Source organism: Peromyscus californicus, unplaced genomic scaffold, assembly GCF_007827085.1.
Source record: "Peromyscus californicus insignis strain IS unplaced genomic scaffold, ASM782708v3 Scaffold_7__1_contigs__length_154581171, whole genome shotgun sequence".
Classification (NCBI taxonomy): Eukaryota; Metazoa; Chordata; class Mammalia; order Rodentia; family Cricetidae; genus Peromyscus; species Peromyscus californicus.
This window is the reverse complement of record NW_026294595.1, coordinates 124,671,991-124,684,860: the sequence shown is the minus strand read 5'-3', so window position 1 is coordinate 124,684,860 and position 12,870 is coordinate 124,671,991. Positions and strand designations below refer to the sequence as shown.

General features: G+C 46.5%; 1 protein-coding gene and 1 long non-coding RNA gene across 3 annotated transcripts in view; one reads left to right on the top strand and one right to left on the bottom strand.

Annotated features, from left to right (window-relative positions):
- LOC128102440 (uncharacterized) overlaps positions 1 to 11,563 on the top strand; it is a 108,228-nt gene extending 96,665 nt beyond the window's left edge. The window contains exon 7 of the long non-coding RNA XR_008215398.1: positions 1,536 to 11,563. This is a non-coding gene — a long non-coding RNA (uncharacterized LOC128102440). The remainder of the gene's footprint in view (positions 1 to 1,535) is intronic.
- Positions 11,564 to 11,691: 128 nt separating this feature from the next.
- Syndig1 (synapse differentiation inducing 1) overlaps positions 11,692 to 12,870 on the bottom strand; it is a 164,809-nt gene continuing 163,630 nt past the window's right edge. For both annotated transcript variants that reach the window (XM_052726204.1, XM_052726205.1), the window contains exon 4: positions 11,692 to 12,869. In XM_052726204.1, coding sequence (XP_052582164.1) covers positions 12,711 to 12,869 — 159 coding nt within the window. In that variant the 3' untranslated portion in view covers positions 11,692 to 12,710. The remainder of the gene's footprint in view (position 12,870) is intronic.

Sequence of the window (12,870 nt, the reverse complement as noted above, 5' to 3'; positions counted from 1 at the left end):
AGGTAGAGTGGTGTGTGCACTCTGATGCAGAGGCACCTACCGCTGTACCACCATACCCTGGACCCTCAGCATGCTTATTATGTACAGCACAGGGACAGGAGTGGCTAGTCTCTGTAGGTGAACAGATGGTTATTGGTGAAATTATTAAGGTCACTCCACGTAGTTAAAAGGGAGGTTTATTTTGTGGGGTAACTTACAAGTGAATGGATAGTTTACAGAGTCTGGGAAAGGCATAGCGCAGTCCAGTGGTGTTCTCTGGAGAACTCTGCTCGGTCTGCCTCCAGCATCCAGGGTCCAGGAACTAAGAGAGCTGGCGCATCTGGATCTTGGGTCTTCAGGGTCCTCTCTTGGCCCTGCCTTGTAGGCGTGACAGTTACTGAAGCCTCAATGGGGGTTGGAACTTCCAGATCAAAGCTGGAATGGCTACCCACTACAGATGGTTATCATCCAGGAGGAGGGGGGAGCTTCAGTTACTAGTTGTTGCACACACCAATCAATTGTCTGTAAACTCTTAGACCAGATGAAAAGAAGTTTTGACAACTCTGAGCATGGCCCATGTAGGGATAGCTTTGCCAATTTGCCATGGGTCCAAGGCCCTGGTCTTTGTTATGGCTGTGCCCATGTCAACAATTCACTCAGGACTTCACTCACTCAAGGCTCCCTCTGCTTCCTACAGTACATGGATTTGGGTGATGAACTATCTTTGACTATGATAGCTCTTATTTATCAGTGTTTATTGTTAAAAGTCCTGTAACCATGCACTAAAAAGGGTCAACTTCAGGCTCACAGTAAAGGACAGAGACAGGTATGATTGCTGTTATATTCATGAGGCCCCTGGACCAGGAAGCTTGTTGGAGTGGAAGCCACAAGCACCGAGGTTCACGGTATTTCCCTGAGGTGCTGTGTGCAGTGTAGGACTTCATGTCTACAATGGCCGTGGTAGGCAGTAGTAGTCCCACTACCTACTGCAGTGGGGTAGTAAAATACTGATGACGCAAGAAAATCAAGCAGGGTTGTGGAGGTCAATTCTTGTGTTAGAGACTTGGTGTTAGAAAGGGGAGGAGAGGACAGGAAGGTGAAGCCTTGGGCAGTCACCCCTGCAGATCCCTCTACAGATGTAGTGCCAGTGGTTTGCTTGAGAGACAATCCCAGGAAGCACTGGGGAGGCGATGTGAGATCCAAAAGGGTTTGGAGCTGGAAGAGGCTACCTGCAAAATCAGGCAATGGCCCTGACTAGCTGAGGCTTAACCTCATGAGGGACCCTGAGAGCCTGTAGTCTCCACCCCCAAGACCTTAAAAAGCTGGAACAGTTATTCAGTAATTCCCATGGCTATTGGCTGGAGCTGCTCCCTGGGTGTCATAGGCTTGATCGTGTATCTGGCTGTCTTTCATCATTTGCAGAGATGGCATAGGCAGGAGAAGATGTGAAGACTCAGCCTTTTAAGAAGACCCTGAGGAGGACAGCAGGACTGACTTCTCTTTCTTGGAGAAGCCCTGTCAGGAAACATTGTTTAACGTATTCTTTCATTTTCTAGTTTTGATCTCATCGACACCCACGTGAAAGAGTGCACAGAAGATGGCGTCTCTTTTCCCTGCCTCCACCCTCACGGTTGCAATCACACTTGGGGGTCAGGGAGACGACATCTCAGGCAGACAGAGGTCAGGCAGAGGAAACCTGAAGGTGCCACGGTCGCCGATCAAAAGCCAGACCTCAGAACTTTCCTTTGGAATCCTTTTGCTGCATCTCGGTGGTGAAGTGAAAACACACAGCTTCCGGTCTGTGGGAACAGAGGCTGCCAAGCTCACCTCTTTCTGTGGAGCTTTCAAAGAGCACACTTCTCTTCTCTCTGGAGATGAAAGGAAGGTTGTCACAGCTGTGTTGTGAATCAAAATTTTTCCAAGGAGAGTTTTCAGCTTTCAAGCATACGTTTCTCTCAGTGTAGCAGTTTCCCCAGTTCCCTAGTAACAGCCTCCAGGATCTCTCAAAGGCTGACAGGAACTTTGGGGACTGAAGAGCGTCGGGTGCTGAGTGTCCTTGGCTGAACATTTGAACCAGGTCTTTTCTTTTTTGTTCGTGGGGTGAGATTTTCAAATGTGGAAAGCAGCCTTTGGGTTTTTGGAATACTCCTTTGTAAGAAGAGGAACTATTCTATGGAGTAGAATCTATACTTCAACTTTGAGCACCTCAGTTTTCTTGTCAAATTTAAAAATAGCTTTCCCATTTACATACCTCGTAAGGGCATTATTAATGAGATCAGATTTAATCAGATCTAAGAACATCTGCCTAACACAGTATTTTTCCCCAAACAAATAATGTTGATGGAAATAAACAAATACATAAAGTAAAATACCTGCTTTAAAATAAATATTCAAATACGGAGGGAGTTGAAGTCATGTGGACGGCATGATACAGGGCTGGAATGGGAACCACATTTGCAATGAGACAGCAGTCACTGCTGCTCAGGAGGCCCTGCGTCACGCCTGTCCCTTGTGTTGTCTCACAGTGCTTCTGTACCAGGTGTCTGCTTCTCCCACTGTGAAAATGAAGAAAGTTAGGCTCAGGAATGTTTGATGAAGTGACGTTGGTGAATTGGGTTTCAGAATTCCTCATTCATGTCTGCCAACCCTAAATCACACACACACACACACACACACACACACACACACACACACACACACACACACACACACACACGTCAATTGTGTATGAGGCTGGATACATGGCTCACTGGATAAAGTGCTTAATGCACAAATGTGAAGACCAGAATTTGGATACTCAGCACCCACATAAAACCCAAATGGGCACAGCTTCCCTGGTAGAATCCCAGCATTCAAAAGGTGGAGGCAGGGGATCCCTGGAGCAAGCTTGGTAGGTCAACTAGGAGAATTTGTGAGCTCTTGGTTCAGTGAAAGACTGTGTTTCAGTAAGTAAGCAGAGAGCAACTGAGGAAGAACCTGATGTCAACCTCTGGCCTACACACACACACACACACACACACACACACACACACACACACAGACATACACACACAGAAACATCCACAAGACACATACATAGAACACACATACAGACAGACACACATGGGAACACACACACACGCACAGATACACACACACACACACACACACACACACACATGGGAACACACACACACATACACACGCATGGGAACACACACAGTGTGCACACATGCACAAATGTTTACAAATATGAGTATACAAGTGTATGGGCACCATACACACACACACACACACACACACACACACACACACACACACACACACACATTGTGTACTGTGTGCATACACAGTTTAAGATGATTCGAAGTAGTTTTACCCCTCTCATCCTGAGAGCTGGAGATTGCCAGTATTTCAGTCATGCCTCTGCTGCCTGCCACCCTCAATGCCTCCCTCCCTAACGAACAACCACCACCTTGAAGTGTGTGTGACCCCCAGATAAGGAGGACACAAAAATCACTCTGTTGTTAGAGGAGGAGTGGAGAGGGTCTCCCTGACAACAATCCCCAGGATTCATAATTGAATGCTGTTGCACTCAGCCCATCATTACCAGGCAGCTTTCATTCCTGCCTCTCTGGTCCTCCTCACATTATGACAGGCCTCTCACTGAAGTTTGGACAGACAACATATTGCTCACTGCCCACCGAGAGAGAAAGCACGGACTGTGTATAAAATCACAAATTCAAGTTAATCAAATTCAGCACACATCCAGCGAAAGTCTTTCCTGCACATCATTCTAGACACTCGGGCAGCTCTCACTGTAAAGGCATTTCATTGACCAGCACTCCGTGATGCAGAAAAACAGAGAGCTCCAGAGGTGGGACCGGCAGGCAAGCCACTGTGGAAATGAAAGCTTCAACCAATGAGCATTACCCACAGGCAGCAAACCCAGCCAACCCTGGGGAAATCAATGCATTTCAAGTAAACTGGCAGAAAGAACGCTCGAGTGGAGTGGTTTTACAGTTTTCCTGCCGCTGATGAGAGATGGGGAGGAAGGGGATGCCGCAGCCCCTGTCTGATGATGGTTTATCTGCTGTGCTCCAGGTAGAATCAAAGAGGTCACTGGTGTCACTGAAGATCGGCAAGGGACAGCTGGAAGATCTGATATGACAATAATAATGACCAGTAGGTTAAGCCGGCACAGCTGGACTGCTGTGCACCGGCTGCAGTGTGGCCAGCAGTGTACCAGATTCTTATGTGTAAGGAGCCCTTGTGTGTGATACAGAGGCTGCTGTTATCCTCTGCTCAGTCTGGGGGTACAGCAGAGAGACCGGGGATGGTGCTGGGTTCTCCATGCCTTGGGTTAGTGGCTAAAGGTACCACAAGTGCTTCTGGGTTTCTGGGGCCTGATTAACCTATATTCAAGCCCATGTTGCCATTTCACATGTTCCTGGGCTAATCTCTAGGAGCTGTGGTTTCACTTGATTAATTTTCCAACAAATCACATTTTCTGTTTTAGCTTTCAAACTGAAAAATTGTTATGCACGTCTTTGGTACATAACTTAGAAGTGGAGGCTGCTTTCCCAGCCACACCATCATAATTCAGGAGTGCTTCCAGGACAACAGAGCTTAGTCCAGAGGAAGTCTGTTTCAGATGTGATCTGCAAGTGAACACTTGTGGGTTTTCAAAGTGTGCAGGTAATCTCAGGAATGCAAGCTGTCTCAGTGCTACTCAAATCTTAGCTGCAAACGTCCATGCCACACATGTTCTTTGCATTCTGCTAATGGGGGTCTCTGCAAACAAAACCTGTGCCCAGTCTCTTTCCCAGGGCTGGGGGACAAGTGTTCTCTGTGCTGTGAGTTCTGGGTAAATTTGGCAAGCCTGTCAAACTTGTCTTCATCCAGTGAGTTTGCAGGGGCCAAATCTGTGATTGCAGCCTCCAGGTAGTGGCACTTCTCAGAAGTGTTCTTACTAGGGAAGGGGACTAGGAGACCAGATGGATAGCACTAGGGAATGGCTACAGGTCTCAGTGAAGTAACACAGAGGAAGAGTCTCATGGAAGCTATGGTGGAGGCTGGGTTCCCATCCCTGAGAAGGAGGCTGGGGGCACCATAATGTGATGTATTGAGGGATGTTATAATTGGTATGTGGGCTGCTTGCTTTTCTATGGAAAGTCACATAGGGTTGACTGAAAGCCTGAGCTTTCATTTCCCTATCCCTTGTCCATGGGTTTGGGGTAGGCTGGTTTCTCTAGGAAGCAATACATACATACATACATACATACATACATACGTACATACACACATACACACACTATGTATATATATATACAACAATGTGTGTGTCTTATGGGTTGTGACAGTATCCTTTACCTGCCTTAGCAGAGCAGTAGGGAAGGAAGCTCAGCCAGTCATGATGGGAAGGCCGGAGTCCCTTTCTACCCACTTGGCTGACTTGGGAAAGTTGCCTTACAGAGAACCTTGGTTCTGCCATCTGTGAATGGGGCTGTGGCCCTTCTAGGGTGATGCAGACCCTTCCTTTCTAGAGCCATGGTTTAACCAGTGTGAGGGCCATCATTATCTTATTGCTTACCTTGTACTGCAATTAAGATACGTACAAGTAAAAGCAGGCAGAGCTGTGCCTTGGGCTGCTCTGGCATTTGGCTTCTTCCTCCCCTCCTCTGGTTCCACTCTCCCACTTCTCTTGCTCTCCTGCTAAGCTGTGAAGCCTTTCATGGGTCTATGAGTAGATCTCAGGCTCCCCGCAGCCAGGTGACCCTCTACTTGTGTGGTTGATCCTTCCCTTATGCTGCTTAAATTGTAGTCTATTCAAACATGACTTCATTTACAGCCTCCTTGGCCTCTGTCTAAAAGACAGACAGTTGTGACAATGTCTCCAGACACTGACAAATATCCACAGTGGTGGAAAGTTGCCCCTGGTTTGCTGATTTCGTTCTCTGTCACACCTTCATACTGCTGTGTATGTCTTTTGATTCATGCCCTTCTGGTCTTATGCCTTTTCTTTCAAACACCCCAGTCTCTCCCTCTCTGGGAACTTGACTTAGACGAATCCAGTCCAGGTGAAGTCTGGGGAGGGGTCCAGAGAATGATCCTTTCCCCATCTGGAGTCCACACCTCCTCTAGGGTAAGCCACAGGACAGGGCATGACAAGGTAGATAGCTCCAGCTTTTCTTCTGCTGCAAGTTTAGCAAAGGGGTGCTCAACTGTGTGGGGGTGGGCACAACTGGGTGTCCTTGATGCCCAAATTTCAGTTAGACCTCAGTTGGGGACACCCAAGGCTATCTCTGACTATTGCTAGAAGGACACTGGCCTCAGTACTCCTAGATTGAGCCTAAGCCTCGATTCTGTCCTTTCCCCAGCAGGTGGCATGGAGAACTCTTCACTGAAGATAGGGACAAGTGTGGCAAAGTCCTGCTACAAATGTGAAATGCAAAAATCGTTTTGCAATTTGTTCTTCAAATGCAAGACACATGTTATTTTAAAAGACCCGTTGCTAGGAAATCCAAAAGATGCCATGTGAAGAGCTGATTTGGGATATCGGAAGAAGCTGAAGATTTTCTTGAAATAAAACTAGAAGAGCTTCATTTGTGAGGGTTCCACATTACCACCCCACCCCCACTTCATCGTCAACTGAGTTATAAAGCTGAAACGAGCCTGATCTCTTTTCTGAATTAAAGACTGTCAGTGGTCAACCACTGCCTCTTACTTCTAATTACCCAAGGGTCTCTTGAGGAAACAAATAGGAATGTTGTCTCATGCTAACAGGAGATTGCATTTGCACAGCTCCTTGTGAATGGAAGGCTAATTCCGCCCTCAGTAAGTACAAGCCAATCTTAACAGATCCTGCCTACTCACCAGGTACACCTCACCAACCAGTGCAATCAGAAAACAGAAGTTACTTAAAATGTGTGGGAATCACATCCAGGTGACAAAGATGTTAGTTAGTTTATGTGACTTAGAATAGCACCAAGCATCTTGGCTAAACATCTTGATTTGCTGAAGAAAATAATTTGAACCTAAAGATGGATTCATTATGTAGCAGAAACAGATACAAATCGCTGCTTCTTATTAATTGGAATCGTGAGTTAGAGCCAGGTATCATGAATGTCACGAGCAGAGCACGGTGAGGACATTAAGTCATTCTACTTTAAGTTAGAGCTGCATGCTGATCCTGATGTGTGGCACCTCTGTTCCCTACACACAGATATATAGGTATCATACTGCTCTGCTTTCTGTCCATCTAGATTCAGATCGTTCCCAAATGACCTGACATCAGTGAAAAGCAAAGTAGATAGCTTTGGCGGACATAGGGGCTGTGCTCACTGACACTCACTGGCAAAACACCCTGTGTTACTCTTTGCTTCCCGATGTATGCTTATGTGCTAGGCAGACACGTAGACTTTTCTCTCGAGTCTTGATGGAGGCAGACCTGAGCTCACACTGTGCTGGAGCAAAAGGCTTGGTTGTGAGAGAAGAGACTGGCTACAGTGCTCAGCTAAAGGGACTGTCACCGCCAGAGCTGGGATAGGTGCAGTGGCTATGGAAAGCAGTGGCCTGATGGCTCAGTCACTCAGTGGAATCCTGACAAGGAGGGAGGCAGAGAACCCAAGGTATTGATTCAGAAGTATTTGTGGAAGCTTTGTGGCCTACATATCTCAGTTGTGCTGATTGGGGACAGCTAATGGGGCAGATGTATGTCAGGCAATGGCAGTGCCTATGGTGAATGTCAATGAGTATGAGAGTCAGGACAATACCATCCCATCCCATCCCATCCCATCCCTGTGACTCAGCCCTGACTTCACCTCACTGTCACCTGGCCTTCCAAGGCTTTCTGTAAGAAATCTGTCCTGCACACTGTTATTTAAAAACAAAGAAAACCATAAGATAACAGGAACACTAGAGGTGACAAAACCCTGAGGAATTAGCTCTTGACCTTCCTCTTGGAACCAAGGCTTGCTTGCCAGTTTTTGCCTCAAGAAGATACAGGTCCACCTATGATCCTGAGTTGCCCCTCTTGCCATTGTTAAGCTTTAGAAAGCCCAGGCAGGCATCACCCCCTAGAAACGCCTCCAGCCTAAAGCCTCTTGCAGAAGACAACCACATTCTGCTCTATCATCTCCCATTACCCTGAAGGTTTCCCTTGCCATGAGTCACTCGACCACATAGAGCTGTGGAGCTCCTTGCCCAGTGCCCTGTCCCGGGTGCACAGGCAGCAGTACTCAGCCCCCAGTGTGGCCAAGGCTGTGGCTGCCATGTCCCACCCACCCTTCATTCCTGCTGCGACAGACAATGCTCTGGGATCCCAAGTCCTGCCTACAGAAGCTCTCATCCCTGTGGCTTTCTCCACATGGAGCTTTGACCTTTTCCTGGGGTGCTCAGCAGGCTGATGTAGTTATTACTCCATTTACAAGCTTGTTTGGCAGGGTGTCAGCCATCCTCAGGCCCCATGTGTCTGTGAGTTTAACATCCACTGTTATCTTGCAGAGCTAAGACGCTAAGCCCAGGAGCGCAAAGGCCTCTGATTCTGTGCCCCTTGGTCAGCTAAACTTATCCTGATGACCAGGGATGTAACTAGTTGGGAACATCGCAGCCATGATCACCCCTTCTGGTGCATCTAATATTCCCAGTGTTTGAGAGCAGAGCAGATGCACAGCCTGGACTCTTTTAAGAGATAGGTCTACTCCACTTTCCAAAAGCTTGCTTGGACTAAGGTTCAGAGTTGCTATGCTATAGTTTATTTGCACTTGAGTCAAGAGATGTCAATATGCATGGCAATAAATGTGCAAGTAGAAACACAAGTGTGTCCTCAGAAGAGACTAGAACTTTAACCAGACCACTAGAGCCTCAGAGCCTCTGAAAATCAGATCAAGTTTTGGCCATGGCCAGAACTGTGGTGGCCATTTAGCATTTATATTCAAGGAGATGAAACAATTACTGGCAAAGGAGGGGTGTCCACTGATGTTCTTCATATTCAGAGTTCATTCTGCATTCTAGGTGGCCTCTAGTGCTTTCAGAGGGCAGGAGTCTAGCCAGGCTTGAGGGATGTTCTGCTTAGCATGGAAGAGTCTGTTCATGTTCTCCTACTTAGTCATGTGGCCTGTCTGGAGGAACCGGGCAGCCAACCAGTAACTTCCATGTCAGTACTTACAGATATGGTCTTTATCATCATGTTCTTAGGACTCACTGTAGTTTCATGAGGATAGCTAGGATACCTGGTCAAATGGGTGTAGCTGGTTATGTAATGCCTGCTTAGATCAAGGAAGGGCACTTGGAGGGTGGAGATGCCTGGTAAGTTGAGATACGCATAAAATGGGAGCCTATTGTGTATTCCAGAGACTTAATACAGGAGGAATTCTAGGTATGGTTAACTATCTGATAAATTGGGGACTCCAGTGTGATGGGACATAGGATATCACAGGAGACCCCAGTGAGGTATGTGTGTGTGTGTGTGTGTGTGTGTGTGTGTGTGTGTGTGTGTGTGTGTGTGTATGCAATACCTGGTAAGATGAGACACCTAGTATATGCAGGGTACCTGGTGGTGAGAAGGTATTTCATAAAGTGGGAGACCTTGTGCGCTGAGGATATCCAGTTAAGTGAGGACTCCTGGTAAAGTCAGTCTTCTCAAGCAAAATAAAGAGTAAATGAGAGAGGTGAAAGAGCCATTTTTCAGGAATGGAACAGCAACATCTGGAGAATCGAGTTGATATACCACCGCCATCTTAAAGAAGGGAGCATGGAAACCAGCCACTGGAAGAGAGACTTCCTAAGCATTGATGTCATTTCAGGTCTCTCCATCCTGCTCCCTAAATTTCTGATAAAGTCAGCTGGAAACATAGAAAGCCGAACATCTTCCATGTCCTTAAGCATTGTGTCTATGTCTTATGAGCTGTGTGATCCAGGCCATTTCTCTTGCCACGTGTTGCAGCTGAGGTCTAAGACATGGACAAAACTGAGTAGACAAGGGTTGCTACTTGGCTTTATAGGACTTTGGGAAAAGTATTATGTACTCTGGGTCTCTGCTTTTCAACAATATGGTTTTGAGAATGACTTCACAATGCTTGAATAGGTTGGCATGGAAAAGACACTTTTTCCTTGGCAGGGGCAAGGATGTAAATGCCAGAAGCAGCACTTTGTCCCTTGGGGTAAGCCAGGCTGGGGCTTTGCAGGTATAGCTCTGCCCTCTCACAACACCTGCCTACATATGTGGTGTGGAGTATGTTCGTTTCTCTGACCTGCAGTTTTCATCCTTCCTTACTATGTTTCTCTTAGAATGCTGATATGAGGCTATGTCCATGTGCCCAAGGATGGGGCTGCCCATGCAGTATTAGTCAGTGATGGGAACAACATTCATGATAATAAGATCCAATGAAGTACAAGCTGCAGGAAGGTTGCTCTGCTTTGCAGCAGATACTAACATGGCCACTGAGGATGACATTCAGCCACTTCCCCTACAGTCACCACAGCCATGCTGTTCACTGGACTGTTCTACCCACTAAATATGCTGATGAGCCACACAGCCCCAATCCATTAGTTCCAATTCTGCATACAATCACTTTTGATCATGACTAGTATGATGCCTGAAATGGCCTTGGTCTCCTTACCCTGGAGAAATATGGATGTAGTAGTTCTTGAGAATCTATAGCAAGGGCAGCAGCCTTAGAAACAAAGGCTCTTCCATTTGGAAAGACAAAACTGGGATATGGTGGGTAGCTGGGCTAGCATGAATGAACTAACTTGCCTAGACAGACTGAAACTATGTCTTTACCAAATCTTAAGAGATGGAAGTTTGGGCATCCCTTGAGTTTAAAATGCATCAGACCAACACCCCTCCCTATTTTATACAATGGTTTATGATGCTTAAATCCTGAGAGGTTGAACTAAAAGAGAAAATGATAAAAAATATGCTATGAAATGGCCTATGAATAATTCTGACAGTAACCAGAGCCATGCCATTTAATGTTCCTACTTACACCCATCACAGTTCTCTTGGCCCCAGGAAGTCTCCAGCAATCCTATGAAGTAAACCTTTCAATTATCCTGTCCCAGGGACACAGTTCAAAGTGTTACAGACATCTGTCCAAGATCACACAATGAGAAAATAGCATGACTAAATCTGATTCCAGGTTAGGTTGACCTCCAATCCTCTACTTTCTATATGGCCAGCTCGTTTAACTCTTGTTGGGGAGTGTTTGGGCAGCTTCTATACATTCTTCCTAGAACTATGGCCTTAGAGAATGTTCTGGATTATCTTTTTGAGATGAATGCTGTGTTTAACTAAGAAAAACAATGCTAGTAATTTTTAAAACATTAAAGTTCAAGGTCAAGGTGGGCAGTGTCAAGTTGGAGAGACTAAACTTGTTGTTATTATTCCAGGCAGGGTTCTCACCTGTAGTATCCACTGAAATCATCAGACTGAACTTCTGACTAGTTAAGTCAGTATTTCTGGGGCTTTGATGCCAGGATCCCATAGACTGGGAATATTTTAAAGCTGCAGGGAGAACTCAAACAGAGTGCCTCTGCATCCTTTGATGGCTCAAGATGGACATTTAAGCAGCTAGGGCTGTGTGATTCATGATTCTTTCCCTGCAAGGCCACCTAACCATAGTTGCTGAGTGCTGGCTGGCTCTTCCACAAGCAAGACATGAGGTAAATCATCAAAACAGAGTACAACCATCACCATTCATCAGAAAGAAAAGTCATAAGCAAACAAGCTAAAAGATAATTTTTGTTAAATAATGAACACTCGTAAAACAGCAATGACATGGTATTAAAACATCTGTGATTACTTATTTCTCAGCATTCATCTGGCAACTGAAGCAGCATGAAGCAAGAGTTGCACTTAAAAAAATGACAAGAAAATAGCCATTCATTTAGTCGACAGAATAAGGCCCATCTCATTTCCGGGATCCCAGTATTGCTGCTCATGACCAGGATGAGCGTCCAAGAGTTAAACATCCTGTGTGTCTTCACAGTTCCTCTCCTTCAGGCTCCTGGGGCAAATGCTGGGCTTGTTCTTGAGGGAGGCAGGGCTATGGCTGCCTCCCTTTTAAGATTAATGAGGCCCCAGAACTGTGTATTGCTGGGTATCTGCAGGGAGCCCAATGCTCCAAGCTGGGGCAGCGTGCTGGGACTGAGCAGGGCCAGGATAGGCGCTATGCTCCTCTAATTTTGAATTCTCAGGCAGGACCCATCTGTGGACAGAGACAGCAGATCTCCCAGCAGATGTTTTCTTTTCCTTTTCAACCTCACTTGTTTCTGAAAGGAAGCCACAAGGATGGGGGACACAGAGGACGTAAGCGGGCCACAGCTAATGGTGACATGTCTCCTGCATTCTGCCTATTGCACCATATTCCATAAAAAATAAACATTATTTTTTAACTGTTTGTATATTGCTAATGGGGTGGTGGTCCAGGCACTGGCAGGCTGCAGAGCTGGGTTATCATCGATCCATTAGAATCCATCCAGGCTCAGCCACTGGGCTGGAATCTTTGGAGCTTCCATGTGGAAGAATCAGCATTGCTGGCTGCCTGGTGCTCTGCACAGTGCTGAAGATGAAATGGAAGGATTAAAAAAAGAAGAAGAAGAAGAAGAAGTAGTCCAGGAGTAGAAGATTCCAGGGCATCATGGAGTCATTTGGCAATCACTTGTACTGTACAGTATCACACAGTTGTCTCTTCTCCACCCTCACATACATGGCCCGGCTCCCCTCCTTCTGCCAGCCTTTAGGAAGCTCACAGGTGGTTATTCTTGGAGAGGTAGGCGATGAGGGCGACAGCCACACCCACGTAGATGCCAGTTCCAATGGTGATGGATAGCACTGCCAGGAACAGGGCCCTCCGGGAGCTGGTGCTGGCCTGATGGAAGTCTCCTTTGGCCACAGCTTTGTTTGTC